The sequence below is a fragment of the Ochotona princeps genome, chromosome 26, assembly GCF_030435755.1.
Source record: "Ochotona princeps isolate mOchPri1 chromosome 26, mOchPri1.hap1, whole genome shotgun sequence".
Taxonomy (NCBI): domain Eukaryota; kingdom Metazoa; phylum Chordata; class Mammalia; order Lagomorpha; family Ochotonidae; genus Ochotona; species Ochotona princeps.
In genome coordinates, this window is record NC_080857.1 from 17008646 (window position 1) to 17033221 (window position 24576).

General features: G+C 51.7%; 2 protein-coding genes across 12 annotated transcripts in view; one reads left to right on the forward strand and one right to left on the reverse strand.

Annotated features, from left to right (window-relative positions):
• Nucleotides 1–2316, reverse strand: part of LRRC74A (leucine rich repeat containing 74A) — a 25828-nt gene extending 23512 nt beyond the window's left edge. For 2 of the 7 annotated variants that reach the window (XM_058655177.1, XM_058655178.1), the window contains exons 1-2: nucleotides 1994–2311; nucleotides 407–535 (exon numbers count right to left, since the gene is read on the reverse strand). In XM_058655177.1, coding sequence (XP_058511160.1) covers nucleotides 407–535; nucleotides 1994–2099 — 235 coding nt within the window. In that variant the 5' untranslated portion in view covers nucleotides 2100–2311. Of the gene's footprint in view, nucleotides 1–406; nucleotides 536–1182; nucleotides 1304–1993 lie in introns of all 7 variants that reach the window. The other 5 variants (XM_058655179.1, XM_058655173.1, XM_058655180.1 and 2 more) reach the window with 4 other exon arrangements.
• The window catches only part of ANGEL1 (angel homolog 1), a 23090-nt gene extending 434 nt beyond the window's left edge, over nucleotides 1–22656 (forward strand). The window contains exons 1-12 of one of the 5 annotated variants that reach the window (XM_058655171.1): nucleotides 2456–2474; nucleotides 2858–2944; nucleotides 8466–8580; nucleotides 12523–13104; nucleotides 13796–14022; nucleotides 14396–14465; nucleotides 15698–16131; nucleotides 18356–18482; nucleotides 18779–18889; nucleotides 20652–20727; nucleotides 21361–21524; nucleotides 22209–22656. In XM_058655171.1, coding sequence (XP_058511154.1) covers nucleotides 8481–8580; nucleotides 12523–13104; nucleotides 13796–14022; nucleotides 14396–14465; nucleotides 15698–16131; nucleotides 18356–18482; nucleotides 18779–18889; nucleotides 20652–20727; nucleotides 21361–21524; nucleotides 22209–22369 — 2052 coding nt within the window. In that variant the 5' untranslated portion in view covers nucleotides 2456–2474; nucleotides 2858–2944; nucleotides 8466–8480 and the 3' untranslated portion in view covers nucleotides 22370–22656. The other 4 variants (XM_058655170.1, XM_058655169.1, XM_004584379.4 and 1 more) reach the window with 4 other exon arrangements.
• The last annotated feature ends 1920 nt before the right edge of the window (nucleotides 22657–24576 follow it).

Here is a 24576-nt window from a genome sequence, read left to right on the forward strand (position 1 = left end):
TCAGAATAGTGAGGGCTGATCATCAGGGCTATTCAGGAAGACACCAGCCAACATGATGGTCATGCGCAACTCACACTGTCTCTTTAAGCCCCAGTTTCCTTCTCTGGAGACAGCAATGCTGACTCCTGGGCTTGTTGCAAAGACCAAACAGGGCGTCACAAGAGGGAGAACACTCAGAAACCCATCTGGGTGGATTGGTTCTGCCTCTAGCAAACTGATGCAGGGTGCTGCTCATGCCACAGGCCTCCAGCACAGCCCTGCACCTTTCCCCTCACCCACCTTGAGGATGACGAGGAGGCATGAAAGCCAGCTCAAGTCTCTCAGTGTCTCTGCAGCATGCCTGGGTGGGCAGAACTAGACTCCCCTGGCCTCCTCTCCCCACACCCCTCTCAGTGCCCACTCTCACCCTCAGTCTCCAGGTCCGTTTCTGAATTCTCCCAGGCTGTCTTCTCCTTCTCCATAGTTGAGGGCGCATCGGCCTCACAGTAGAGTGCTTCATCACTGCTGTGAGTTACCAAGGCATTCTCTGTCTCTTCTGGGGTATGGGGAGGTGATGGATGAATCCCGTTGATGTTGGAAATGAATGGGAATGAAACCTGTCAGGCCCCACATCCCAGGGTCTGGCCACAACCTCTTACCTCTCCCCCTAGCTCTCCAGATCCATGAGTTGCATGAGGCTTAAGGTAGCCTATGCTGCCAGTGTGGACTAATTCTACTATAAGACACAGTTTCCAGTTTGGAGCTGCCTGATTGGTGACCCAGGGGCTCATGTGTTACAGATTTCCTCAAATGGGCTATTCCCTCCTTGTTCCTAGTTGGGGGCTGGAGTAGGTATGGGTTCCTTGCTCTCATTTTTCCCTCATCCGGGTGAAAGAAAGAGTCCAGTGTCTGGGCCATCCTCCTTGTCAAACACCAAATGTGCTGGGGGAGGGGAGGGACATAGCAGGTGATAACTTGGGCTCAATGTAAAGGCAAACAGACCAAGAGCAGTTCTGAGGAACACAAAAGAGAAATTGATTCTAAGAATTAGATCTTCTCAACAAGAAGTTTCCATCCCAATATTGATCACTTTATGACCAGGGAGAAGGAAGGGCTCAGAAATTATCCTTGGATTGAATTCACTGCTGTGAGAATGCTGTGTGCATCTGGTTGTCACAGCTTCTCTTAACCAGTCCCCTGTACCTGCTACTGTGTTTTCCCACCACTGGCTGCTTGTTCTGGGTCCACTGTAAGACTACACACATGGTCCAGAGCTGGGTCTTGTGACATCAGCAGAGAAGCCACACTGTGCTTCTGGACCAGCCTGTTGGAAGTTTGTCAGTCTGTCCTTGAGGTGGGCTGAGCATTGTGGCTGGGACCCCAAGTTTTGATCACTCAGATTCTCAGGCGACTGGATTCCCAAGGAGTCTGCACAAGGCTGTGTCTCTCTTCGTCTAAAGGTCCAGCATTTGTTTCCTAGCCTGTAAGATAAGGTCTGTGTGATACAGGACACGGGTAGCAGTGACCTGGAAGTTGTGAGACACATTGTTATTGAGAGGCCAAATGACTGGGTGCTCTTAGAACAGGGTTGAGGTTTGTCTTAGTTTCCTCATCAGACAATCATAGGATTCCATTTAAGCAGTAGAATGTTGGTAAATATTTAACAGCTGCTCTTCTAAGGGGATGGGCGGGTACACCAGAAGCCTGGTGTATAATGTGAGCCAATTCCTACGGTGTAAATATTCCAACATGGCTGAGTTCAGACTACCAGGAGGACATCAGCCAGCCCACCCAAAGAAAATCAAAGTTGATCAGGGCCAGTGGCAGATGGTGCCAGCACAGCTCTGCATCCAATCCTCATTGTGTGCCAGATCCTGCGCCTAAGACCATATAACACAGTTTCCCGGAAGTCCCAGAGGGTCCCAGGAAGCAGCAGAGTGGGCTTCTGGGTGGGTATGAGCTGTGCTGCTCAGCCCGAAAGGGCCCAGGTGGCGAGAGGTGCGAGGCTTTTCACCTTGTGGCTCGAGTTCAAGTTGTGAGTCACTGTCCATGGTGCCAGAACTCTCCTGAGGGTTGCCGTCAGCTTCTTGCCACCTTTTTCTTGCTTCCTTAAGAAGCATGCCTGCTCATTTGCCTCTGTCTCAAATCTTGTGTGAGATCCTCATCTAAGCCAGACCCCTCCAAGCAAGCCCTAGGGGGAGTGGGCTCTGGTGGCCCCTGGACATGCATGAGTTGGACCCAATCTCAGCCCTGGGCTAGTCAGCCCCTTCCCCAGATCCTCAGGCAGAGTGGCCCAGCTCTATCCCAAGCCCTGGCCCACCCACTGGGACTTTGTGATTGAGGAGCTACTTTCATTTCATCTTCAACATTCCATGACCTCATGCACTCATTGTGATTCATGTGGGTGGACCTGGCAACGGCAGGCCTCCCACCCCCTTGGTGTCCTTGTCAGTCATCTTTTCATATGTCCGCTGGGGCTAAGCCCAGGCTTGGCTGTGAGTGCGCAAGTGCTGTGGGGGGCCCTCTAGCCAGTTTTGTGTTTCTCTCTGAGTCAGGACCAAGCCCAAGCCCCCCCACCAGCAGGTGACTGTGAAGAGCTGCCACCATGTTCTTCTCTCAAGGTGGCTGTGCTTTGGGTACGAAGTATGTCAGTAATGGGTGAAGTCAGTTTTATTCCACCCAGTTCTTCCTTTTTGCTTCCCCTTCGGGGAGTGTCCTCAACCTTGGAGCAGAAGACCAAAAGCAAAGCACGACAAACATATGTTCTATCACTGCAGCTGGCTGCAGCCAAAGCATTATTCAATCTGGACTGCTGGGCCGTCTAACTTGAAGCCACTTGGTTATCACTTCTATGCTTGGCTGCTTTCACATGTGTTAGAGTTGAAGTCCAGTTGCAGCTTTGTGCCAACAGATTCTGGAGGCTGTTTATTCCTTCTTGGTACGCTGATAGCACTTCAACTGTCAGGTCAGTGACTGGAGGGCTTGGGGATGCGACAATTGCTCTCTCTAAGAATGATGACAAAGTTGTAAAATTTGTATAAAAACAAAGAACTGTGGCTCAAAAGATGCCTACACACTGGAGCTGCTATGGTTCTTCAGACGTTCATTCTGAATAGCACTTACTGAGCATCTAATATGATGAGATGGTGCTATTGTGGGGAGGGAATGCAAAGGAGATTGAGACAGTGGCCTTCCAAGGCATGTGAAGTAATGACAGAAATGGACAGGGCCACACCTAGGGTAAGGGTCTTGGCTGTATTTTTGGCAGAATCCTTGTTCGTATAAACAAGTTGAGTCACCCAAAATCAGCAGGACAGCACTAGTTTGGTGGCCAGGGGGAGTGGTCAGCTCTCGGGGTGACCAGGTATACAGGATTCTTGGGGCATCTGACTGGGTCCATGCCAGGTAGTGAATCAGAAGTCATGACTAATCTGGTAAAGAGGTCCCAGGGAGTGTGTGGGTCCTGGTCTAGGCTCTGGGTGCTCTCTTTGGGCAGTACCTCCAGGCCTGGGCTTTGCAGGAGGAGTTAGAAAGTTTAGAGGCAGGAACTCTCCAGAGCCACGGCTCACACGCGGCTGTAGGAGCAGCACTGGCCAGTGGAAAGGATGGTCAGCGGAATGCTCTGGGAGTGTGGGAGATGGTAAGGCTACTTTACTCTGGGATACTTCCATGGACTCCAGGGGTAACTGGGGAAAAAGCATTTGTAGGAGTGCAGCGTGAAGGAAGACGTCAGTTATGGGAAGGCATGAGGAGTAAGAGGACTCGGGAGAGATAGGGGCATCCAGGAGGGCCAGGGCAATTTTCAGAGTAGATTCGAAGTAGTTTCAAGGACAATTAAAAGGCAACTTGGGAATGAGTGTTTGCCTTAGTGGTTAAGGTCCTGTGTGGACATCTGAGTCCCATATGGGAATGCCAAAAGCCAAAAACTCAACCTGGGTCTCCCATGTCAAGTACTTTAACCCATCACCTATTGTCTCCCAGGATATATATTAGCAGGAAGCTGGCATATGGAGAGAGGCATTGTGATATGGGATGTGGGTGTCTCAACTGACTTTTTTTTTTTTAAAGATTTTCTTATTTTTATTGGAAAGTTAGATTTGAAGAGAGGAGAGACAGATCTTCCATCCACTGGTTCACTACCCCAGGTGGCTGCAATGGCCAAAGCTGAGTCTATTTGAAGCCAGGAGTCAGGAGTTTCTTCTAGGTATCCTATACAGGTGCAGAGTCCCTAGGCTTTGGGTCATTCTCTACAGCTATCCTAGACCATAAACATGTAGCTAGAAGGGAAATGGAGCAGCCAGGATATGAGTTGGCACCCACATGGGATCACAGTGTGTGCAAGGAGAAAACTTTAGCCACTGGGTTACCATGCTGGGCCCATCTTTCTTTTTTTTCTTTTCTTTTCTTTTCTTTTCTTTTCTTTTCTTTTTCTTTCCATTCCTTCTTTCTTTCTTTCTTTCTTTCTTTCTTTCTTTCTTTCTTTCTTTCTTTCTTTCTTTCTTTCTTCTTTCTCTCTTTCTCTCTCTCTTTCTTTCTTTCTTTCTTTCTTTCTTTTTTCTTTTTCTTTTTAAAACATTTATTTTTCTTGGAAAGTCAGACATACAGAGACGAGAAGAGACAGAGAGGAAGATCTTCCATCCATTGATTCTGCCCAAGCGGCTACAATGGCTGGAGGTAAGCCTATCCAAAGCCAGGAGTCAGGAGGTCTCCCACATGGGTGAAGGGTCCCAAGGTTTTGGGCCATCCTCAACTGCTTTCCCAGGCCACAAGCAGGGAGCTGGATGGGAAGCGGTACTGCCTGGATTAGAACTGGCCCCCATATGGGATCCCAGCGTGTGCAAGGCGAGGACTTTAGCCACCAGGCTACTGTGCCCCTCTCTCTTTTTTTTTTAGAAGACGTTTATTTTTACTGGAAAGTAAGATTTGCAAAGAAGAGACAGAAATATCTTCTCTCTGCAGCCACTCCCCAAATGGTTGCAATGGCTAGAGCTGAGCCAATCTGAAGCCAGGAGCCTCTTCTGGTTCTCCCATGTGGATGCAGGATCTTAAAGCATTAAGCCATCCTTCACTGCTTTCCCACGTCATAATCTGGGAGTTGGATGCTAAGGGGAGCAGGCAGGACACAAAGGAGCACCCATATGGGATCCTGGTGTTTGAAGTGGGAAGATTAGCTAATCGAGCTATTGTGTCAGGCCTGTGACATCTTGACCCACTATGCCAAGGGTCTGTGCATAATCATGGTTTCAGATTCATAGTTAATTGTCTAATTCAAGTTCATATGGGTTTTCCCTGTGTTTTACTGTAGAAATGTTATGGTTTTAGCTATTACACCCAGAGCTATGATTCACTTAACAATGCTTCCCACTGCAATAAAATACACATATGAAAAAATTAACCATTTATATTGTTTTAAGTGTACAATTCAGTCTCATGAAGATATATTCACAGTATCGTGCAGACATCACCACTTTGCCTAAAACTTTACAGGATTTATTTATCTGAAAGGCAGGGTGACAGCTGTGGCTGGAGTTGGATGAGAGAAAGAAAGAGAGCTTCTAGTTCATTCTTCCAAATGGCTGCAACAGTCAGAGCTGGGTTAAATTGAAGCCAGGATCCTGGAACTCCTTCCAGCTCTCCCACATGGGTGGCAAGGGCCCAGGTACTATTGCTGTTTTCCACTTCCTTTGCAGGTACTTCAGTAGGAGTTTGAAAACAGAATAGCTGTAACTCAAATTGGTGCTCTGATATGGGATGCCAGCATTGCAAGCAGTAGATTAATACACTATACTATAACATGGGCCCCTTCCAGAACTTTTCGTATGGCCCATTTGAGTTTTTTTTTTTTTAACATAAGGTATGATGCACAGGGTGAGATTCATTTGTTTTTGCATATACATGTTCAATTGCTTGAGCATTATTTGTTGAAAAAACGTTTTTAATTTCATCACCTTATCACCATCATCAAAAATCAGTTGAATTTGTGTCCTTTCGGTACTGCTGTGGAGCTAGCATTTCAGAAACCACATAACAGCTCTGTGTGTGTGTGTGTGTGTATCTCACCATCTGAAGAGAGTGCTCTGCTTGGAAACTTGGTGAGATAAGTGCTAGGAGGTGGTGAGAGATGACCTGACTGTGGTTAATCCACTGGGCAGGGGCAAATGAGGCCAGGGGAGATGGGGAACTGGGACTTGAAATGTGCCCCAGATAAGGTCACTCGGGATGGGGTCTGGATGGTGGGTACAAAGAAAATGACTGCATTCTTTCTTATCTCCAATAATCCAGGCTCAAGGCAGAGCAGACCACTTAATAACCTGCCTCTTATAGTATCTACAGGTGCAGCTTGGTGGATTTTATATGTATGAATGCACTTAAGTTGCCCGATAACTTTTCATACTATTATTATTCCCATTATAGAGATGAAGCAACTGAACGCAGGAAGATTAAGTACCCAGCCCAAGGTCACATAGCAGACAGGTGGTAGTAAGTAGCAGAGCTTGGAGATACGCATGAGCGGTGTGGCTATAAAGCTTGTGCCATCTCTCCCAGTTGGCCCCCTGGCTTTTCTTTGACTATCGTACTCTTCAGGACAGCTGCTGCCCATGACTCAGGCGGGTTTGAGCTTAGGTGGTGTGTTACATGGCTTGTTGAGCCACAATCCAGTGGCCAAATCTGGTCCCTTGCTTGCTTTTTTCTAAACGAACTTCCGTTGTAACAGTTACGATCATTCATTTAGGTATTGCTTGTGGCTGCTCTCAAGTGACAATACCTAAGCCACTGTTGCAAAGCCAAGGACAGCTCCAATGGTTCCTGAGAAAAAGTGTTTGATTGCTATTAACATAGGCGATTACTCAAGGTGCAAGTTCTTCAGGGGACAGAATGGAGAGAAAAGGATCAATGATGGCTGACAGGAGGCTGGCACTGTGGCACAGTGTAGTTAAGCTGGTGCCTGGGACACAAATATCCCATATGAGCGCAGGTTCAAATCCTGACTGCTCTCACCGAAATAAAGTTTTAACACAATTTTCTTATTTTATTTTTATTGGAAAGGCAGATTTACAGAGAAAAGAAAAGTGACAGAGAGAAATATCTTCCATCTACTGGTTCATTTCCCAAGTGGTGACAATGGCTGAAGTTGAGCCGATCCAGAGCCAGGAGTCAGGAACTTTTTCTGAGTTTCCCATGCAGGTGCAAAGCCCCAAGGCTTTACGCCATCCTTTACTGCTTTGCAGCAACAAACAGGGAGCTGTATGGAAAATGGAGCAGCTGCGATAGAAACTGATGCCCATATAGGATCCTGGTAGATGCAAGACAAAATTTAGCCCCTAGGCTATGGCACTGGACCAATACAATTTTCTGTAAATTCTTTGGAATAGTCTCTTACAAAGTCCCCACGACATGCTGAAGGATTCTCGAGTAGTAGGCAGTAAGGGGCAGGATGTAATTCTTCCTGGGGGAAGATGGTAATGGAAAGAACATAATGAGTACTGGATGGGAAGGTAAATGGAGGCCCATCGTGAAGGGCCTTTGATGCTCTGTGTCAGTTTGAGTTGATTTTGCGGACAAGCAGGGGTTTATAAGGAGCAGTGGTGTGACCTAACTGGAGGTTCATAGTAGAGATTGGTTGCACACAGTGTGGAAAGTTGAGTTGAGGAGGATCAACACTTTTTAGGAGTGGCTGAAGAGATGAAGTGGGCTCATGGAGTAAATCTACAGAAGGTCAAACCACTTGGGGGTTGGGATAGATAGCATAAAAAGAGAGAAGAGGCTAATGGAGTGGAGAATATTTCCCAAGAAAAGTTTGTAGAGTAAAAGGAGGAGAGAGGCCAAGGTGAACTCATAGGCAGCATCAGTGGAGGGACGTGGTCAGGAGGACACAAGGGAGGGCTAGGAGGACAGGAGGTCCACAAAGACAAAAGGAAAATGAGAATGTCACAGACACTAAGGGAAGAGAATCTTACAAGAAACAAGGAGGTGAGCAAAATGGCAAAATATTAAAGAAACAGTAAGAACAAGAGTATGTCTTTTTCTCACACCTCCCACTGTCACCAAAAGGAAGGTGTGTCAGCAACTTGGGGAGGGAGTCCAGTGGAAGTGACAGTGGTGGAAGCTATGTTTAGGTGGAATGAATGTCAATGAGTGCCGACAAAGCAGAAAGCGCAGGTGCAGCCAACTCCTTCAGGATGCTGGCTGTGGAGAGGCTCAGAGAAAGAAGGGTGGCTGGAGGGGCCTGTGGGGCCAAGGGAGGGCCTCATAGTCCAGGGGTGGATGTGAGCACATTTCAGCATTGAGGGAAAGGAGTCAGTTCAGAAAGGGAGCGGGGACGTCAAAGGAGCAGCATGCTAACCTTTGTGTACTGATTCTTAATCTGGTTTTGGGGGACCTTTGGAAAACTAGGGTAGATCTACTAGGGTAGATCCTGGGGGCTGCCAGAGCAGGTGCACAGTGTCCAGACCATCACTGACCATCATCCTCCTTCCTCCTCCTAGCCTCTCAGTGTTACGATGTACCCAGCCGGTCCAGGATCTGGTGACTCTCCGGAGGGCTTCCCTGAACAACCAAGGCTTCAGCCACAAATCGGAAGTTGCACAGCGCAGACACTGGGTACAGTGACTGGGTGGATTACTTTTTCCTGGTGCAGAGGGATGGTGGGACAAGTCACTCAAACAGGTTTTTGAGTGGCATGGAGCTGCACGGCTGACGTGCCTCGAGGGTTGGTGCCAACCAGCCAGGTTGGGACGGGTGGGTAGACCACAAGGTAAGCCAGCCACCACCAATCAGACTTGCCCCTGACTTTGCCAACACACCTTTTTCTTCTGGGTTAGGGAGTAAGGATGGACCCCATTTGTGACCTAGGGGAGGGTAGTAGAAGCAGCAAAAGGGCTAAGAGCAAACTCCCGTGGCGATGTGGCATGAGAAGGCCTGGAATATAGAAGTTTCGGTCAAGTATAGCCCTTGGTTTGGCGAGCTGATATGGTTGCCCCCCTCCCCGGGTGCACCAAAATGAGAATAAACTGTGGCTTTTGAATGATGTGATGAAGCTTCCGGTGAGACCCTTCACGTGAAACCCAAGCGGTTGGATGGGAGACCGGGAGCCAGGCCCCACGCACGTGTTGCTATGGCAGCCGGTGCGTGTACTCGGGTACCCTTCGCACTCTCAATAAAGTTGTTGTTGAAGCTCGGCCGCAGCAAGCCGCGGCAGCACCACGTGGCCGGCGGGGGGCGGGGCCTGGCGAGGCGGGGCGGGGCCGAGTCCGGGGCGGACCGGGCAGACCGGGCGGACCTGGCGGGCGGCGGCGAGGAGAGCGGCGGGGCGGGCGCGCGTGGCGAGCCATGATCGCGTCTTGCCTGTGTTACCTGCTGCTGCCGGTCGCGCGCCTCTTCCGCGCCCTCTCAGGTACCGGCCCCACGTCCTGACAGGCGGGAGCCCGGCCGGGGCCGAGGCTGTGCGGGGCTGCGGCCGGGCCTCTGGGGCAGCGGGCGACGCGCCGGCCTTGGGGACCGCTGTGCCCCCAGCCCCGCCCCGGGCAGTGCGGTCCCTGACCCGCGAGGCCCTCGTGGACGGCCCCCTCCTCACCACGGCTGTGGGCTGGTGACGTCGGGCCACGGTTAACCGGGAGTGGAGGCGGAGGTAGCGGCTCCCTTCCCTGGCCCTGGAGGTGCAGAGCCGGCCGAGGCCCGGGCTGCGGGGTCCGGGAGAGTTGTGCCAAGCCCCGGAATTGCCTGTGGTGAGAGAGAGAGAGAGAGAGGCAGGGCGGCCCTGTGGAGGCTGGAGACCCAGACTGCACCTGCTTCACCTGGTGAACTTCACACTAGCCGCTCCTCAGCTGCCTGTGAGAAATCGGAGACAGCTTAAATGTCAGCCTGGGCCCCTTCTCGTGCCCGTGAAGCCTCCAGGCTTTTCTGCTGCGGCTTAAGAGAGCAGGAGTGTGAAAGGGAGCCAACTGTGCATTCTGTGTTTTCCTTTCTGGAATTTTACATAGTGTGTGTGTATGTGTGTGTGCAACTGCTAGTCTATATTTCAGGTATATATATATATATAAAAGGTCTTTAATCTCCGTTTTACTGTGTGCCTGCGTTAGAGTGCTAGCTCTGGCAGGGCAGGGCTGCGCCTGTGTTGTTCAGTGTGTCTCTAGGGCCAACACACTGCCTGGTGGAGAGCAGGTACCCAGTGAACTTGGAGCAGAATGGAACACACTCCCGCAGTCCTGACTTACAGAGAACCAAGCCTATTCCTTTTTTTTTAAAAAAAAATTGTTTTAATTTTTTTCTCTTTTAGACTTACTGATTTTTTAAATGTTGAGACAGAGGTCTTCCATCAGCTGGTTCATTGCCCTGGTAATACCACGGCTGGGCTGTCCCAGGGGGTGACATGGGAGATTAGAGCTGCAGCCCCAACCCTGTTCCTCTTGCTCTGTGGCTGCTGTTGGAGGGTGCTCAAGCTGCATGCCCCAGTGAAGGCTCAATGAGCAGACCACTGACCAGAGCCAGGGGTTTCCAGATTCTGAGACTTCTGGAGCTGCACTTGTATCAGTTTTGCTTTTCCAGTTTTTAGGTAAGGTTTTTCAAGAAGATTTATTTTTATTTGAAAAGCTGACTTGCAGAGAGAGAGAGAGAGAGGGAGAGAGAGAGAGAGAAGGATCTTCCATCCACTAGTTCACTCCCCAAATGACTGCAGCAGCTGGAACTGAGTGGAACCAGGAGCTTTCTCTGGGTCTCCCACATGGTGTGCAGATTCCCAAGGACTTGGCCATGCTCCACTGCTTTCCTAGGCCACAGGCAGAGAGCTGGATGGGAAGTGGAGTGACTGGACCTCGAACCAGCACCCATACGGGATGCTGGTGACTGCAGGTGGAGGGTTAACCAGGGCCAATGTGCTGGCCCTGTAGATGATGATTCTTATGTTTTTAAGTGAAAGCATTCTTCTGAGAGACAAAGTACTAACAAAAAAGCTGCTAACTTGTAGGAGGTGGTCACCTTGTGCCTATGAGGCTCTGTCATCTGTTGTACACAGAGAGTTTCAAGGGGCAGGTTGTTGGCAGCTGCCCAACCTGGTTTTGGCACTGTGGTGAGTTGGGGCCTGATCCTTGGTTGTGGATGTTCATCAGTGGCCCTGCCCTCTAGCCCTTGAGTACCTGTGCACTGCCCCAGTCGTGACCCTGGAGGGCAAAAGACCCAGATGGAAAGCATTGGTGTAGCAAGACCTAAATGCACACAGGCCATCAGTAAGACATTTGAGTCATTGTTCCATATTTGAACCATTCTGATGCTTTTCTGCTTTTCAATCAAAATGCCAGGACTTATAAAACCAATCTCTAGCGATTGTGGGTCTGCGGTATGTGTGGCATTTGTACTGTGCTGTGAGTGACTGTGCATGCCTTGCTGTCACCAACACCCTGTGCTTGGAGCCTGGGGACTCTAAAATTAGAGTTTTCCCGCCTGCTGCCTCGCTGGTTGGCTGTCGTGTGTGGCTGCTGTAGTGGAGAGGTGACAGCTGTCTCTTACTGTCCGTGGTTAGCACCTTCTGGCTTCCAGTCTCTGGTGTGTGGTGGGATGAGAAAGCAGATAATGGTGTTTGTGAAGATTTCACAAGCGGGAGAAACAGCTCTGGCAAGAATCCTTGGGGTCTACCTGCAGTAGTAATTGTGTAGATTTTGAGACTGTCTGCTTTTGGGCTTTAACTTTGCAGTGTGTTTGTAGATTGGGCGTTTCATAGAGCCTGCAAAGCTCTTAGAGATGGTCTCGTCCCAATCTCTCTTGTTTCTATCTTAATGGTCAAGAGTAAGGCCATTGTCCCTCTAGGCTCGTTGTCCAGGGTCAGTTAACATCAGCGTTAGATGCCATAGCCTGCCGTTCTGATGCATGGTTCCAATGTAATGTGATTCTCAGAATCAAAAAGTCGCTGTCTGGAATACCGTTGTCATCAGGGTGAAAGGGCTATGCCATAGGAGGCCTGGCAGTGCCCTGGATTATGCGGTACAGCAGTTGTTCCCTCCCTGCCCTGCATGAATGTGTATGTGTTTACCATGTAAGTCAAGTAAGTAGTACTGGTGAAGAACTTAGGGTACGTTCGGGCTGCACTTGGTGATGCTGATGGGCCAGCGTTAAGGTCAGCTGTGTGTGGCTTCCATTCACACTGAGAGAAGGTGATGGGTTACATAGTGCTGCCTTTAAATGTTTTTTAAAGATTTATTTATTTTTATTGGAAAGGCAGATTTACAGAGAAAAGAAGCAAAGATCTTCTGTCCACTGGTTCCCTCCCCTTTGGCCAGAATGGCCAGAGTTAAGCTAATCTAAAGCTGGGAGCCAGGTGCTTGCTCTTGATCTCTCACATGGGTGCAGGGTCACAAGGCCTTGGACAGTCTTCTGCTGTTTTCTCAGGCCATAAAAAGGGAGCTGGATCAGAAGTGGTACAGCCAGGACATGAACTGGCACCCATCTGGGTGGGGTGCTGGTGCTTGGAGGCGGAAGATTAGCTTGCTGAGCTATTGTGCCAACCCCTTGGTGCTGCCTTTGTCTAACCTGGTGTTCTGCCTTTCCTCTTAGATGCTTTCTTCACATGTCGGAAAAATGCCCTCCTGGCAAAGAGCACATCCCCCCAGTTAGAGGGCGACTTTGCCATGGCCCCTCGGGGTGCCGAGCAGGAGGAGTGTGAAGGCCTACTGCAGCAGTGGCGAGAAGAAGGGGCGAGCCAGGTGCTCTCAGCTGCGAGCGAAGGCCCCCTGGCTGACAAGGGGCTGGCGCAGAGCAGCCTGGCTCTGCTGATGGAGCCTCCTGGAGAACATGGCACTGCTGCGGAGGATCAGTGGTCCAGCCGGCAGCTGAGCGACCTGCGGGCAGCCGAGAACCTGGAAGAGCCTTTCCAAACCGAGGGTCTGGGAGAAGAGCCACTGCCCGAGGCTGAGGGCACCATGTGGGCGGCTGTTCCCATGCAGACAGGACCCCAGTATGTAGACTGTGCTGTACTCCCAATGGGTGCACCCCCGACTGCTGAGCAGTGGGAAGAGGACCCTGCTGTGGTGGCTTGGAGCATTGCCCCTGAGCCTCTGCCCCAGGAGGAGACCCCCATGTGGTCCTTTGACGGCTTGGGGCAATTACAGCCGCCCCCGATGGAAATACCATATCATGGTGAGTCAGGCAACCAGAGGGCTGACGGGCCCTGGCAGAGGGTACCAGGTGTGGGAAGAGCCTCTGTGGAGGAGCAGATGCCTGATCCGGAGCTGGGCTCCTGCTGGGCTCTGCTTTTCTCCTTTGGTCTTTCAGAGCAAATGGTGCTGGGAAGTGGTGGGGCTGTCGTGCGGTGCAGCCAGCTGGCACGGGAGCGGGGACCTGGCCCTGGTTCTGCTCCACACTCATGCTTCTCTGGAGGTGGCTCCAGGGCCGGAGTGACTCTTGCTTCCTCTGGGACACATTTTGGGTGGCCTTTAGTACTTGAAGCAAGGACTCAGTGGCTCACAGACTGAAATCCATTCTACTCCCTGCACAGCTAAGAAGGAGATGGGGTAGAGGTGTGCATTGTGGTCTCTGGCCCTGGTAGACTTTTTAGAATTAGAGGTTGGTAAACACCCAAGGTTGAAATGACTCCAGGGATTGAACATCCAGCTGGTGCTACATCCTGGGGGAGGCCAGGCTTCTCTTTGGTCCCCAGAATGTCCTTGGGGTCTATCCATGGAGACAGCCAGGGGTCAAGGACAGGAGACCTTTAGGTGTTACCAGCAGTGAGGCAGGAGTGGTGCAGGAAGGGGATGGGTTGGGCAGGGGGCAGCTGCAGCACATGAGTGGCCGTGTTCTCAAACTCTAACCCATAACCCCTTTGCAGAAATATTGTGGCGCGAATGGGAGGATTTCTCCACGCAGCCAGACCCGCAAGGCCTGGAGGCCGGGGATGGCCCTCAGTTCCAGTTCACCCTGATGTCCTATAACATCCTGGCCCAGGATCTGATGCAGCAGAGCTCTGAGCTCTACCTGCATTGCCATCCCGACATCCTCAGCTGGAGCTACCGCTTCGCTAACATCATGCAGGAGTTCCAGCACTGGGACCCAGATGTGAGTTCAAAGGGTCCTTAGCCAATGAATCCCACCCCATGCCGTGGTGGAACAGACAACAGGTGTGGGTTTGTTGGTTTGGGGCTGATGCTGAGACAGAAATCTCCCAAGGAATGCGCTTGCCACATCTTGATGCTTTGCAAGGGCTGTCAGAGGGACCACCAGGAGGCAGCACACGTGTCTAGTCCCCTCAGCTTCAGCCTGGTCCTTCCTTGCTGTGGTATCTGCAGTGGGGAGAGGAGAGTTGGTCCTGTGACCCCTCCCCCAAACCTGCAGCAGCCTCCCCAACCCCTAGGCTCAGGTCTGCTCCCAGTGGGTGGACGTCACACCCCAGCCCTACCAAGTGATCGTGGCTTTCTCTGTCTATCTTCAGATCCTGTGTCTCCAGGAAGTCCAGGAAGATCACTACTGGGAGCAGCTGGAGCCCTCCTTGCGGATGATGGGTAAGGCAGCCCCCGGCACGTGTGCCAGACATCCTGCAGGCCCCTCTGTCCCAGACTCAGAGCTAGCTCCTCCCATGTGTGGGGAGTGAAGAAAGTAGAGGCTTGCAGTTTTATTTTTAAAGATTATTTATTCATTGAAAGAATTGGGGTGGGGGGAGGGACAGAGAATGAGAGATATCTTCCATTTTCTGGTTCACTTCCCAGATGGTCGCAATGGCTGAGACTAGGCCAAGCTAAAGCCAGGAGACAGGACGTCTCCTGTGTGGGTGGCAGGGGCCCAAACACTTGCATCGTCTTTTGCTGCTTTTTCCAGGGCACTAGCAGGGAGCTGGTTTGGGACAGGAATTGGCGCCCATATGGGATGCTGGCATCACAGCAGGTGGCCTTACCTGCTACGCCATAATGCGCGCCCCAAGGTGCGCAGTTTTAAAGCAGTCCTGGTGTACATGGCCATTTCATCCTTGACGTAACCAGCCTAGTGTGGTTGAGTGTTAATACCCATTTGACAGGTGAAATCAAGGCTCTAAAACTGTGTGCGATGGGCTCACAATGACAAAGCTGTAAATACTAGTAGGAGTGGAACTGTATCTCTCTCCACATGCCCCCAATTTAATTAATTTACTTGAAAGAGTTAGAGAGGAGAGAGAGAAGGAGACAAACACACACGGAGAGTGGGGCAGGCAAGGAGGAGAGAGGTAGAGATAGAGAAATCTTGAGCCTGCTGGTTAACTCCCTAAATGACTGCAATGGCCTGGGCTGGGTTAAGCCAAAGCCAAGAGCCAGGAACTTCTTCCCAACCTCCCATGTAGGTGCAGGAGCCCAAGGACTTGGGCCATCTTCCGTTGCTTTCCCAGGCACTTTATGAGGGAGCTGGGTTGGAAGTGGAACAACCAGGGCAGGAATTGGTGCCCATATGGGATGCTGCCATCACAGGAGGTCGCTTCACCTGCTACACCTTAATTCCTGTTCCTGGGACTCCACCTCATTGGACTGCAGAGTCCATGTTCCTCTGAAAATACTATATGAATATTGCTTCATATCCTTCCCTCCCTCTTTCCCCATCCAGCCCTCAGTTATCTGGTTTCAGCCCTAAGGGAGCCTCTGCTGGACCTAGGAGGGTAACAAGGGCAAGGCTCACTTACTGAACCTTAGGTACACTGGGCCCCTGCTGCCAGATAAAAGGAGCTCTGGCCTCCAGAACTCAGCATGTCCATAATAGGATTTTTTTGCAGGTTTTACCTGTTTCTATAAGAGGAGGACGGGGTGTAAAACGGATGGCTGTGCCGTGTGCTACAAGCCCACCAGATTCCGCCTGCTCTGCGCCAGCCCTGTGGAGTATTTCCGGCCGGGCCTGGAGCTCCTCAATCGGGACAACGTGGGCTTGGTGTTGCTGCTGCAGCCGCTGGTGCCAGAAGGCCTGGGGCCCGTCTCTGTGGCCCCACTATGCGTGGCAAATACCCACGTCCTATACAATCCACGCCGTGGTGACGTGAAGCTGGCCCAGATGGCCATTCTCTTGGCCGAAGTGGACAAGGTGGCCAGGTTGTCAGACGGCAGCCACTGCCCCATCATCTTGTGTGGGGACCTGAATTCCGTCCCCGATTCGCCTCTCTACAACTTCATCAGGGATGGAGAGCTCCAGTACCACGGGATGCCAGCCTGGAAGGTGAAGCGGGAGGGGCTCTGTGGGGGTGGGAACATGGGTTAGCGAGAGAGATGTGAGTGTTGCCGCCTCTGTGGTGGGGACCTTGGGGACACCTGTTCTAGCTTTTTCCTGTTAGGTGAAGTAGCTATGACCAAGCCTGGAAGGGAGGAACACTTGAATATCTTTGGCATTTTGCAGTCATTTCAGTTTTTGTATCATTATTTATGGTTCACATGTAATGGATGTACTACCTTCTTACAAGAATCCGAATCTTTACGTGGCAATACCTCCCCTGGGTTAACTGGTGGTCCCTACCTTCTCCTTGTAAAGTCAAGGGGTGACTGTTCTAAGTTGGTTGGCTTTCATCCAGTTTGTTTTTATGCATTTACGGAGACATCTATGTACCTGTGGTGTTGTAATCAAAATGTACATTCATTAAGCTCTAACTGTGGACCTGCTGCTGTTTTAAGCACTTTACGTGTCTTGATAACTTCCTCTAATGCGGTCATTGTTTCCACTCTGTGAGGAGGGAACCAAAGAAGTTAAGTCATTTTCTGTGGCTAATGCAGCTGGTTTGTGGTGGAGTCAGAATTTTACAACCGGGTTGTCTGGCCCCAGGGATCTAGCCTCTGCTATGTTTGCTTGCGACAGCTAATATGTAACCTGTCAATGAGCGTTATAAACTTGATATACCTGGGAGGCATGTCTGTAGCTTGTTTTCCTCTGGCTCAGCAATTTACATATGGATGGACCTGTATTTTTCCTTTTAACTAGTAAGTGCTGATATCATAGACTCGTAATTGGCATGTGCTGATTTTGTGTGTGCGTGTGCGCACGCGCGTCTGTGTGTGTGTGTGTAGGCCATGGCTCCTTGTTTCCCTGTCTTGCTCTTACCAATCCAACTTGTTGGCCAGGAGAAAGGACACAGGATGATGGGATTATGGTTCAGCACCCTGGCCTTTGATTGTGATGTGGTTACTCGAGTGTCAGTGATGTCCTGGTTGCCATGTGGATCAAAAAAGGTCTGGACCTGCCCTAACAGAGCCATAATCACTTCAGAAAAAAGACTTCACTGGATGCCTGCCTTGGGAGAGGTCCTGTTTGGCATGGTTGGGATTAGGCCCGACAACTCTCAGGGTAGGCACTATCTGCCTTAGCTGTACCTCGGGGCTGTAATAAGACATGCTTTCATGTTTTTTCTTAGGGAGAGGGTGGTGTGTGGGTTAAATCGCATGTTAAGTGTTTTCCAGTGCCTGGCTCGGAGGAAACAACCAATAGTCGGTCATCGTGGTTAAGATTGTTAGCTGTGAATAGTGTTAGCTGTGAATAGTGTTACTGTCCTGTTTGAAAGTGGAGGATATTGAACCTGAGAGGGTTAGCCAACTTGCCCACAGTCACACAGCTGGTGACAGGCGACATGCTCCAGGTCTCTGGTTTCAGACACTATTGAAAACATGCCCTCAACAGGCAGTGGGGTTGTGTCTGGCACTGCTCTCTGTCCTGCACGTAGCTAGTATCTTGCATGGGGTTGGCATTCAAGTGTTTGCTGCTGTTAGGAAGGAAGGGAATTCTGTTCCATGTGCTGCAGGTGAGTGATGCTGCTGAATGCCACCCCCTTCCCGCCATGCACTGCGCACTTCCAGGCTGCTAGCGGCTTGGACGGAGGACGGTGACCTAGATGTGATGAAGTGCTTTGGCGTTTGTGCCCGTTGCATTTGACCTTGTGGTCAAAAGACCCCAGACCTTAGACCGCGCTCCAGAAGACAAAGGTCAGGGTCCCTGTGTCCTGTCACAGGTAGAGACCCCGGACATTGATGCTCCCTGTGCAGCATGGAGTGTGTGTTCCTGAGATGAGATTTCGCGGTTCACATGTTCATGAAGCTCTGCCCTCCTTGACACATACCTCCCCGTCTTCCCCTTCATTCCTGTCTCATGGATATCTTAGCATTTTCAGTGAAAAAGTATTGGTTTTAACTAGCTCCTTTTTTTGTTTTTTTAAACGTTTCCCTGGGACTTACTGTGGCCTGCTGATACTTCATGTGTAGTGTATAATCACGTGTGAGGTTTACTGTGGTTTGTTCATATCTTACAGGTGGTGTGTGATCACACATGAGGTTTACCGTGACTTGCTGACACCTCGTATATAGTGTGTGATCACACATGGCTCATCTCTGTCCTTAGCATCTTCAGAGTTGCTCCCTGCCTTGTCACCATCTCCTCCTTCCCACCTTCTTTTTCCCTGCAGGTGTCTGGGCAGGAAGACTTCTCCCACCAGTTTTACCAGAGGAAGCTGCAGGCCCCCCTGTGGCCCAGCTCCCTGGGCATCACGGATCGCTGTCAATATGTCACATCCTGCCATCCCAAGAGAGCAGGTGAGCGTGTGTTTCCGCCGGCTGTTTCCTGCCCATCCTGGGAGAGAGCTGGCACCCCTTGATGCCTGAAGCCAGCGAAGCCCCCATTCTCTCAGCAGCTCCCCTGTGTCCCTCCCTGTCCCCCTTCCCCATGGTGCCCAGGGAGTGGAGGACTCAGGCCTAGCTGTCGGGAGATCTCTTCTGTGTCAGAGCCAGACTTCCTCCGGGTCACTGCGCTGGAAGCTTCGTGGCAGGAAGTCCTGGCGTGCATGTGACTCCTCCCCCTTTCCTTCACTCTGTGGCTCTCCCTGGTTCAGAGAGACGGAAGTACAGCCGAGACTTCCTGCTGCGCTTCCGCTTCTGTGACATCGCCTGTCAGCGACCAGTTGGGCTGGTTTTCATGGAAGGAGTGACAGACACTAAGCCAGGTAACAGACCCAGCCATGCACCTCACATCTGCTGTTTGCCAGGGATGTGCTTTCTTAGTCCTGACTTGTCTCCTTCCTTCCTTCCTCCCTCCCTCTCTTTTCTTTCTTTCTTTCCTCTTTTTTAAGATTTACTTTACTTGAAAATCAGAATCAGAGAGAGCGAGAGAGAGATTGGGGAGAGATCATTCATCTGTCCACTGGTCCACTGGTTCAGTCCCCCAGATGGCCACTGTGGCCAGAGCTGGGTTGGTCCAAAAACTGGGAGCCAAGAACTTCCTTCAAGTCTTGCACTTGGGTGCAAGGGCCCCAGAATTTGGGCCATCCTTTGCTGCTTTCTTCACAAGCAGGGAACTGGATCAAAAGTGGAGCAGCAGGAAGTAGAACCACCACCCCTATGGGCTACTTACTGAGCTTCCGGCCTCTTTAGGCTGGGAGAAGTCAAGGTGGATGGACCCGCACACTGCCGGGCATGCCTCTGGGAGTGGATGCCTCGCCATTTCCTTCGATGAACTTCATACAAGTAGTGGTTGCAGAAAAAGCTCAGCACAAAAGGATCCTTACGTAAAAGGATCAGTATGGAATCTGGACTAAAATATTGTTTAAAAGTAGAAGGAAGGAATGGAAGGCTGAAAGATTAAAGAATCTTTAGCTTCAAAGATAAAAGTGGTTCCATCGGAGCATATGGAAATTTGATTGTTTTTTTCTTTCTGCTTTTTTTTTTTGCTTTTGTTTTTAGAACATTTGTTTATTTTTATTGGAAAGGCAGATATACAGAGAGGAGGAGAGACAGAGAGGAAGATCTTCCATCTGATGGTTCACTCCCCGAGCGGCACACACACATGCACGTGCACACTCGCCTTCCATCTGCTGACTCAGTCCCCAGATGACCTCAGTGGCCAGAGCTGGGCCAGGGGCTCAATCCAGGAGCCGGGGGCTTCATCCGGTCTCCCCTGTGGGTGGCAGGGGTCTCAGTACTTGGGCTATTCTCCACTGCCTTTCTGAGGACATCAAGAGTGGAGCAGTGGAGCAGCTGGGACACACACCTGTGCCCACATGGCTGCCGGAGGCACAGGTGGCCACTTCGCCCACTGTGTGTTGAGTTCTTTTTAGCCAGATGATCTGTTTAGATAGCTGATGATATGTCTAGGTCAGTATCAGGGTTATCCAACCCCATGGTGCCCATCAAAGTCTTCTGACTGGCTTAAAAGTGATGCTAACTTTAATGGGGACCCGTGGCATTTAGAAGGAAATGTATTGCTGGCTAGTGATGGCCTGATTTTCCCATGAGCTGGCCCTGTCTTGCCCTGGGACAAGACCATGTCCCCCATGTTGTATAATAAAGCAATGTGATCCTCACTCTTTTTAAAGTCACTTTCTAGGCCCAGTGCAGTAGCCTAGTGGCTAAAATCCTTGCCTTACATGTGCCAGGATCACATATAGGTTCTGGTTCTAATCCCAGTCGTCCTGCTTCCCATCCAGCTCCCTGTTTGTAGCCTGGGAAAGCAGTAGAGGATGGCCCAAAGCCTTGGGACCCTGCACTTGCATGGGAGACCTGGAAGAGGCTCTGGACTCCTGGCTTCGGACTGGCTCAGCTCTAGCCGTTGCGACCGCTTGGGGACTGAATCAACAGATGGAAGATCTTCCTCTCTGTCTCTCCTCCTCTCTGTATATCTGTCTTTCTAATAAAAATAATAATCTATAAACACATGCATAAATAATTGTTTAAAAAAAAAAAGAACTTTTTCTCTCTGGTCCCTGACAGAGCGACCCGCTGGTTGGGCCGAGTCCGAGTCTATCCTTGAGGAAGACACACCTGACCTTGAGCCAGTCTTCCCCAGGTAACCTTCCCTCCATACTGCTTTTCCACCTTAAGCCCAGACCCTGCTGTACTGTGAGAGTCCCATTGGCTGTCCTGAGATGAGAGAGTGTCTCATTGGCTGTCCCAAGAGAGCGTCTCATTGTCCTGAGAGAGCGTCTCATTGGCTGTCTTGAGAGAGCATCTCATTGTCTGTCCTGAGAAAGTGTCTCATTGGGTGTCTTGAGACGAGAGAGAGTCTCATTGGCTGTCCTGAGAGAGCGTCTCATTGGCTGTCTCGGGATGGTTCTGCAGGTTCTGTAGGTGCTGCTGATCCATCTCTTCCCCTGATCCTTGCTAAGCTGATGGGGGGACATGTGGAAAGCCTGTGTGTGCCATCTTTCCCCAAGGCAGAAAGCCTCACAGAAGGCCCGCTGGCCCCCAAGGAGGGTGCCCCAGGTAGCAGGACATTGGTGGGGATGAGTGTCAGGGAGTCTCGGTGTATCTGATTTCAGGATACTCCTAGCTGAATTCACCAGCTCTTCCCAGCATGGGAAGATCTGCTTGGGGAACCATCCCATAAAAAATACATACTTCCCGTCCCCCTCCAGGGACAGTGACCTGGGTGAAATGGAAGGGTTTCAGCTGACTGGCCTCTTCCTTTGCTGCCTGCTAGGACCACAGGCACCCTCCAGCACTGCCTACACCTGAGCTCGGTGTACACCCATTTCCTGCCCCAGCACGGGCGTCCAGAAGTGACCACCATGCCCTTGGGGCTGGGAGCCACGGTGGATTACATCTTCTTCTCAGCAGAGTCCTGTGAGAATGGAAACAGAACTGGTGAGCGCAGCGCGTCCTGGGTAATTGTGGTTGGGGAGGACAAAGGTGGCCTTGCCCTGGGTTGTCTGGGGTCTAAACAGCAAAGCAGCAGAACTTCCCAGCAGCGTGGGGCACTGCGCACGCTTTCCGTGCTGCCCACGGCCCGCCTGCCAGATGCAGTAGAACAGGGAGGGCATAGGATAGGCACTCTCCTACCCCTAATTTAGAGGAGGAGAGGAGACCCTGAGGAGAAGCCAGCTTCGTTCAGTTGCTGAGGGCTGGGGCTGTGCTGGAGTCTTCCCCGCGCCAGGGGTCACAGTGTAGCGGCGCTGTAGCTGCATGCCTCTTGGATAAAACCAGGTGTATTAAGTGAGTAGATTGTCTATGCTCACAAATCAGGCTTTCTAGACAACCTGGATTTCCTTCTCTTTGGCTCATCCAAGGGTGCCATGCTACTGGGGCTGGGCACGTGCTCCTATGCACTTGGCCCTGCACCTGCCTGTTTTCAGTCACTTAGGTTGTCATGGGCATCTCAGAGACCTCCTACCCAGAGGCCGCAGGAGGAAGAGGGGAGGCAAGGGGTGGGCTGCCGAGGGGGCGTACAGCCCACCTGCACAGAGTGCAGCTCCCCGAAGGAGGTCCTTGCTGGCCCTACGCCCTATGTCCCTGAGGCTGCTCCACACCAGCATCTGCTTTGTGCCCCAGATCCCAGGCTGTATCGAGATGGAACTCTCAAGCTCCTGGGCCGCCTCTCCCTCCTCTCGGAAGAGATCCTGTGGGCCGCCAACGGCTTACCCAACCCCTTCTGCTCTTCTGACCACCTCTGCCTGCTAGCCAGCTTCGGGATGGAAGTCACCGCCCCATGATGGGCTCCCAGGGGACGAGCTCAGCGGATCAGAGACTTTGGAAAATACCCCATGCTTCTGGAAACTTCGTCCCCACTGCCCTTCCCTGCTGCTCCCTGCCTCCCATGGTTAGGTTTTCTCCAGGCCTGCCCACGCTCTCTGCCTCTGGTCCCTGTCCCAACCTCTTCCTGATCCTGTGCCACACACTCAGTGCGTGGCCCCGGGAGGGGCAGAAGGGGGAGGGGGTCTCCCCTTCCTTCTATGTATCCAGCACTCCGCCTTGATTTTTAATTACCAGGGTTGCGGGAGCTCTTGATCTCATTGGTTATTTGCTTTCAGGCTGTTTCTTGGTGGTACTTTCTGACCCGACCCCACTCCCTGCCTTTGGGAGCCGGGGCCCAGCCTCTTGGTCTGCATGCATACGTGAGTTGCCTGTGTCACATGCCCATCCTGCTGGCCTCTGCCTGGTCCACTTTGCATGCTAGGGCCATGGCCAGATCCGGGGGGCACAGGATGACGGTGTGTGCGAGCGGCTGTGCACTGCTCGTGACAGCAAGGACATGGGGGTCTTCCTTCCCCTCGTCCCTGGTTAGTCAGGTTCATGTCCTGCCAGCCAGATCAGGCTCATTGGGGCTGTGGGGATGAGAGTCCCAGAACACGGAGCAGCAGACTGAGGGGTGCATTCCCACCGGGGATTAGTGGGTGGGGAGCTGATGTGATTTCTCCAGGGCACTGCTTCCCTAGGTGGCCCTGAACGAGGCAGAAGTTGAACCCCTGTGTGGAGTTCAGTGGGCTGGGGCAGCGACTGAGGTCTAACACTCTTCAAGGATGAAGAGAAAGAACCTTCATGAAACTGGTGCTTGCAGAGCACCCAGGAGGAGGAAGAGGGGCGGCCCTGCTGTGCCTCAGCCTAGGGGCTAGTCTCCTTCACCCCCCACTCCCACACACACACTCTGGGGACACAGTTCCCGTTCTACGCCTCCCACCCCTTAGCTGCCTCCTGCCTCTGCCACTCACCTTCATCTCCTCCCTTGAGGAGCCTGCCATTTAGCTCAGGTTAAATGGTCTCATGGAGAGGTGACCTGGGGTAGAACAGGTGCAAGACCTTGGGGGCTCATTGTGCCTGAGGGGTTGCTCTGTGTATCCCCTCACCTAACTGGGAGCCATCTGGGACCTCTCCCACAGTGTCACACGCACACCTTCTCCTGTCATTTCCCGGCTTGCCCCCCCCATGGTGGGGGAGGGTGCGGGTTCCCTGTTGCCTTAACTTGCAGTTGCCTGCTCAACCCCACAGCAGACGGAGGAGAATGGCCTTAGAGGCCCAAGTTAGGGACGGTGAGCCAGAGGTTATTGCTGTTTCCTTGTTTTCAAAGCCAAAGACCCAGCTTGAATTCTCCTGCTGCGACCGTGGTTCCAAATGTTCCATGTCTGGGTTCTGGGGAATTGCTCTGTGTATGTGTATCTTGCGAGTTTGTTTCCGAGGCACTGGGCATGTGCCTGTCTGAGCCCCAGGCCTGTCTGTCCGCACCCGCCCTTCGTTCTGTCGGTCCGTCCATCCTCAGCACCTTCCAAAACGGCTTTCCAACAGAGCCCTGTTGCCCCTAGGACCAGGGCCTGCCCCAGGTCCCTTCTGCCAGGAGATACAGGCTGAACGCGGCCAAAGATGGTAGAGGGAGAGCATTCGAGACATTCTTTTGTTTTTGTGTTTTGTTTTGAAATGAAATAGAGGTTTCAAATTTAAGCTCTGTTTATTTTATTGTTTTTTTTTTTTCAAATAAACTTTTGCCTTTTTCCGCTTACTGTTGATCATTTTGGACGTCATGGGGTCTCCAGACAGGGCCAGTCGAGTGAGGTGGGTACATGGGGAGGGAACAGAGTTTGTGATCCTGGGGTGGGGGGGGGGTGCCAGGCCCTTGCTTGGACCAAAGCCATCTGTTACGATGTCTCTCGCCACCACTCAGGTCTGATGGGCGCAGCTCCTCCTTGCCCCCTCCTTGCCCAGGATCACAAACTGCCCTGTACTGTGACCCCACCTGCTGCCCCAGCACACACGCTGGCCGGAAGCAGGTGCGGCATGCTTCTCCGGTGGAAGCTGCAGCAGCCGTGGGAGGTGGAGCGCGCTGCAGCCGCCTCTTGCTGAGTCTATTTCTGATGATGTCTTTTGCGTTCTGGAGCCAAAGCTGAGCCGTGGCCATCTGTTGCTCAGAACAGCTCCCGTCCTTCCTGTG